The sequence below is a fragment of the Hordeum vulgare genome, chromosome 1H (genome assembly GCF_904849725.1).
Source record: "Hordeum vulgare subsp. vulgare chromosome 1H, MorexV3_pseudomolecules_assembly, whole genome shotgun sequence".
In the NCBI taxonomy this organism is placed as follows: domain Eukaryota; kingdom Viridiplantae; phylum Streptophyta; class Magnoliopsida; order Poales; family Poaceae; genus Hordeum; species Hordeum vulgare.
The window spans coordinates 496,960,486-496,966,485 of record NC_058518.1 but is presented as its reverse complement, the minus strand read 5'-3'; the positions used below and the strand labels follow the sequence as shown (position 1 = coordinate 496,966,485).

The 6,000-nt window shown below is 44.6% G+C and overlaps 1 protein-coding gene across 1 annotated transcript; it reads left to right on the top strand.

Annotated features, from left to right (window-relative positions):
- Nucleotides 1-1,332: 1,332 nt before the first annotated feature.
- LOC123449844 (50S ribosomal protein L21, mitochondrial-like) lies at nucleotides 1,333-4,794 on the top strand. The gene is made up of 5 exons (XM_045127196.1): nucleotides 1,333-1,734; nucleotides 1,845-1,925; nucleotides 2,677-2,778; nucleotides 4,109-4,183; nucleotides 4,276-4,794. The coding sequence occupies exons 1-5, from the start codon at nucleotides 1,333-1,335 to the stop codon at nucleotides 4,375-4,377; spliced, it is 762 nt and encodes a 253-aa protein (XP_044983131.1). The 3' UTR covers nucleotides 4,378-4,794.
- Nucleotides 4,795-6,000: the final 1,206 nt, after the last annotated feature.

The window sequence follows — 6,000 nt, the reverse complement described above, 5'->3', positions numbered from 1 at the left end:
ACACGTCCTATTAGTGATCAACAAAATAATAAAAGGATTGCCTGGTTGTTGGCAGTGTTCGCTAATCACTAAGACGAGGCGATCAAAGACCGACACCACACAACAACACTCGTGCAACCACACAACAAGAGACTAAACATGTCAATAGCTTTCAAAAGAACCACATAGCACACAATATGTGAAAAGATCGTAATGTTCACTATATTGTTTTTAAATGAGTTATTTTGTGTGATGAAAAACAATAGAAATTCAACGTTTCCTCAGTTTACGAGGAGAAAACAACAATTGAAGTATTAATCAAAGTTTCATTTGTTTGAGCTAGACTAGATGTTGAAGGCTTCAAGTCAAAACTGTCAAATGGATCATTTATGATGTACAAAGGATTTGAGGATTGATTAATGGATATGTTAAAAACTCTTCCAACATAGCAAAAAGGAGAAAGAACCAATAATGACCACCAACAATCACTACGAGAGGAGTTACTTTTTTGCTTGTCTTTGTAGTTCTCTGAATTCAGAACATTGAAACGTAATGGCCGAACTTATAGACACAAAGACCCTACCAAGTTTGTGACTCAACGTACATTGTGGGGGGGGGGGAATGGAAGTCTCTATATTAGTTGAACATATTTTGCACACATAAACAAAAAATTTGTTATACCTTGTGAGTGGTGGCATTCTTAAGTAGAATGTATATGATCATGACCCGAAGTTTTGTTGATTTCTCAGTTCATATCAGTGTATCAAGTTAATGAGGTGTCATTATGTAACTCAGTAAAGTTTAATCGTACTTGAAAGTAAGTGGTCAATTAAAAGGTCAACAAGCATACGACTCAAACAGTGACATAAACTGACTACCTTCTCAATCATAATGCTCTTTCTTTGCTTCTGTTACGCTATCTCTCCTTCATCCTTGTGTCAAACCCTCGTCAAAACCGTTTGGTCGCCACTTTCCATCCTCCCCTCCTCGTCGGCGCTCCTTGAGCCGAGGTGTAGCCACAAAGAACTAAGAATACACACATAACATGTAAATTTTTGTTCTGGGCAACATATTTCGCTTCATTTTCAACTTAGGTCAGGAATTTTATAAACACAATTTGTGTCAAAGCGCATCTCTATCCCTACAAAAAGTGCGCCTTCGCCACTGGATCACGCATATCCGCCGGTAACCGTTTCCCCAGCGGCACGCTGTGAGCAGGGCCCACCGGCAGTGTCACTCCCCTCCCTTAAACCCTCGTCAAAACCGCTTGGCAAAATAAACATTTCCATTTCTACCCTCCCCTCCTCCTCCTCGTCTCCTCCCTCCGCCGCCGCCGCCGCCGCCGCCGTAGCCATGGCGACGCGGCGATGCCTTCTCCGCCTCCTCGCGCGCGGCCTCGCCCCGCACGCCCCCCAGCCCCTCGCGCCGGCCTCGATCGCGGCCCGGACCCTGACCTCCCTGCCCCGGCCCCTCGCCCCCCGCGCCGCCGCCGCCTCGCCCCGGCTCTCCCCCCCGCGCTGCCACTTCGCGACCCGCTCGTCCGACGACGAGGAGCACTACGAGGACGAGGAGGACGGGAGCGGGGACGAGTGGGGGGAGGACGACGAGGAGACGCCCGCCGCGAAGCCGCCCAGCGGGAAGACGGAGGAGGAGAAGCTGGCGGAGGCGGACGAGATCGGGTACAAGGTGGTCGGCCCGCTCGGCGCCGACGAGAAGCCCTTCAAGCCCTACGAGCCCGTCTTCGCCGTCGTCCAGGTCAAGCCCGAATCTTGTTCCGTTTTGCGCTTCGGGTCGGCTCCGGTCGGGCCACCCGGGGAGTGGATCTGGTTCGTGACCTCGGTGCGCGTTGTTGCTTGTTCCTGCAGATTGGTTCGCATCAGTTCAAGGTGAGCAACGGCGACTCCATCTTCACGGAGAGGCTCAAGTTCTGCGATGTGAATGACAAGGTAATGTGGCACTTGAAGCGCAATTATTTCGATTGCATGTAATTTTCTCAGTTCAAGCTGCAACCTGTGACCAAGACTAATAGGGTAGCCGCTGTGATTACAAGCTCTCAAGTTGTAGTATGCAGGCTTATCTTCTGTTCATTTGCTGATGGATTATATCTATCACTATGGTCAAACCTCAAATTCTGAGCCGATGAGAGAATTTTATGCAATTCATGATTAGTCTAGATATGGTGTGCCCATTGTTATCTCGGAATATCCTGTAGCACTTTGGCCCCCTTGATTTTACCCTATGCATGTTGGGGACTGGAAATTTTGAGAGTATTCGTTCTAATTAGTTGTTCAATCAAGTATGATAACTTTTATATTCATCTTTCCTCATGGAAGCTGCTTAAGAGGATGCTGTATAATGTACCAAGAATTGAATTTTAAGCTCGGTGAAGTGTATGGACTATGGACTTGTTGAAAACATGAATTGTTGTGGTTGACAGGTTGATTAGAACTATCATTATAGGGGCCTTCTAATTTTAGTTGCATTAGTGTCACGAGCCACAGCTCCTCATCCTTATCATACTTTTCTTAAACGCACCATTTTTCAAACCAAGATGATGGAACAACTGCGGTGAACCAGTGCTAGTTGATAAAATTCTTTTAATTATTCCAGTAGCAAACATAGATCTCTGCCTGCTTGTGCTTCTCATTCAATTGGTAATTTTTCTGATGCTGTCGTCATTTGAATCACTTGGTGCAGTTAGTTTTAAATCGAGTTCTCATGCTTGGCTCACAAGCCCAAACAATAATTGGGAGGCCAACTCTTACTGATGCTACTGTTCATGCTGTCGTCGAAGAGCATGTAAGGATGACACTTCTTTGATCTATCTTTTTTTTCCTGTCATGTTCATTAGAATGAAGCCCATGTAATGGTTTATGAACTCTGTTTCTTGGAGCAAGTTCGTAAGTGTGTCTGATTAAATGTTATGCCTGCATTCTACAAACTATGCACTAGGCAATATGTATGCAGATTTCAGCTTTATCTGAATATCCTTGTCTTAACATATTGCATGCCAGTCTTCTTATTCTATGCCTAGTTACTGATCTGATCACTGCACTTGAAAGCTGATGTACTCGTCTATTGTGCTACCATCATTAAGACTGTCAATGTGCCCAATAGCAGGATTGTTTGCACTGAAAATTATAAATTATTTTATTTATCCCATACACTTCCCTTGGTTATACCAATATGGACCTTTTTTGGTCCCTCTTTTAGGACCTGAACTAATTCATTGGGCACCACATTGGATTGCATTGATCCCCCCAAACTATCAAAATGTACCAGAAATGATATGCTTATTAGTTCATGGAAAACATCTAGTGGTTGGCCCTCCTACCTCTGCTACTTTTTTATTTATTCTACTGGCATTATGGGCTAGTTTGGTTTGTGTCCACGGCTTCGTGCCTGGGCAATAATACTGGCTGGTGTGGACACGGGTTGAGGTTATTCTGCTGCCTGGTCAGGCAACGCTGGAAGAGAGGCATTTGGATACTGCCCTGGCCTGGATAATTATTAGGAATACAAAAAAATCAGCTCATGAGCCCATGTAGGCAGAATAGTTATTGTCATTAAAGTCCAGGCAGGCGATTTGTGTCGCCCGGTGCTCAAACTCGCACGCCTGGGTGAGGCTAACTACCTCCCTGGCTTCACTGCCCAGGCTAACCACCCGCATGCAAACCCAGGCCAGGCCGTACCAGGCCTTTTGAGGATCTGAACCAAACAACATACATGCAACGTCCAGGCATGCGCCAGGCCAGGCTATACCAGGATTTTTGAGGATCTGAACCAAACAACATACATGCAACGTCCAGGCATGCGCCAGGTCAGGCTAAACCAGGATTTTTGAGGATCTGAACCAAACAACATACATGCAACGTCCAGGCATGCGCCAGGCCAGGCGAGAATTCTCCAGGACGCAAACCAAATTAATTTTATGTGCTCAGACATGTACAGCAACACTGATAAGAATGACGAGTGTCTAAGCTCCAACCTTTACTGTTGCAGTCTTGCAGTTAGTACATATACTTATTATAATTACTCAACCAGAGCCTGGTTTTGGTATTACCAGGGTCTTATTGTAAATATATTACTGCACAATTCTGAGGTCATTTCTCTTGACGATCTTTCTTAGGCTCTAGATGCAAAAGTTATTATATTCAAGAAGAAAAGGAGGAAAAATTACCGCCGAACAAGGGGACACCGTCAGGTATTTCATACCGTTTCAGTTTCCAGTCATTACATGACATTATGGACATTGTCCTCTCGATATGTTCTTACTGTCTGCTGTGACAATTCCAGGAATTGACAAAGCTGAGGATAACCAACATCGAAGGAATAGACAAGTCCTTTATTCAACAAGAAGGAACAGATAAGCCAGAGAGTGTCGCTGTTGCTGCTTAAATTAAGACGATGAATCAAGGAAGGTTGCTGTTTTGTGTTCATGTCGACAATACCAAGCGATCCTTGATGCTGGTGTTGCACATTCCTCGATCAATTCTAGATACGCGTCTGTTGCTTTTGTTCTCCTTAACTAATTCAAAGATTTGAGTCGAAGCTGAAGGCCCTGTTTCTGTATCGTCATTTTAACGCACAAGCCTCTCGAGCTATGCCTCTCATGTAATCAGCTCCAGTGTCTTGATAAGTTTAGAATCTGGATACCCTGGTGTGGATCAGCTCCTGTAGTTTATAGAGCTACACTGATTTTCCATTTCTTGTTTCCTTCACCATACGCTGTTGAATGTGTTCTGATACACATCCCTGCCATGTCCACTGTCTACTCTTCAATGCATAAATAATGACACTGAAATGTTTGGTTCCCACCTGGTCCGAGATCTCACGCCTTCCGGGCTTCTGCAGATGTAACTGAAATGTTGTGTTTGTTGTTTGGTTCCCACCTGGTCCGAGATCTCACGCCTTCCGGGCTTCTGCAGATGTAACTGAAATGTTGTGTTTGTTGTAGTTATGCGTTAGTTTGACAATCTAGTGGTTCACAAACAATGCACTGTTAGTGCTTATCCTTTGTACTTACCAAAGCCGTTTTTTCACTAGTAACCGGAAAGAGGGCAAGTCATCCCTTCATTAACTCAGTAAAGTTGATGCATTGCTAGAGCTTATCCTTTACCCCCCCCCCCCCCCCCCCCCTGAATTAGTTGTCTTAAATTTGTCTAAGATATGGATGTATTTTTTACCAGCAACCTCATCATGGTTACTCAATCAGGAGTTATCCATCCATTCACTCAGCAAAGTTGAGCATCAATTGACAGTAGAGAGTAGATCCGTTTTGATCCTGAAGGCGCAGCAGCCAGACGTAGTGTGGCACTAACTCCTGGGACAAGGAATAAATCCTGAGTTTACTCTCAGTGGGCATGATGAATAATCATTTGCCACCTCTCACTTTCTGTGGATGATCATACTCCCATTTCCTTTTGATATGCCCATCAATCCCACGGAGACCGCCGATCTACCTGTAGTACACAACAAAATTGGAAACCAACCAGTATATGTCCTCTCACGTTCACTCGAGTCAACTTGGCGATTATAATTTTAGAAGAAAATGCGCAAAGGGTTTGCGCATCGATTTTGTGTTAAGAAACATCAACTTGGCCATGATTCGATTCACCGTGGCGCCTTTCTTCTTCCCTAGGCATCCACTTTCCAAGGCAATATATATAGAAATGATGCGAGTGGCGTTAGCACCAAAGGATGCTTTCAGTTAGTATAATCCGTGTGCGTAGTAATTTTCTTTCGCCTTCGGTTCAGTAGTTTTAGTTTTAACCTGAGGCGCTTAATGGTGAACTTTGGTGATTACTCTGGTGCTTCTGACTTTTGGTTTGCGTTCTCTTTTGCTTGGAGCAATTTTGGTGGTTGTGGTTGTGCAGGTTTGCAGTCTGCTTTGCTTAGTTTCACATAGGCAAGTCCCTTTCAGATAGCAACACCAATGCAGACCAATGGATATCATGGACATGCATGAAATTCCAGGCCTTCATTGCGGATAAACAATTGAGTTTATGCTACCATGATGCT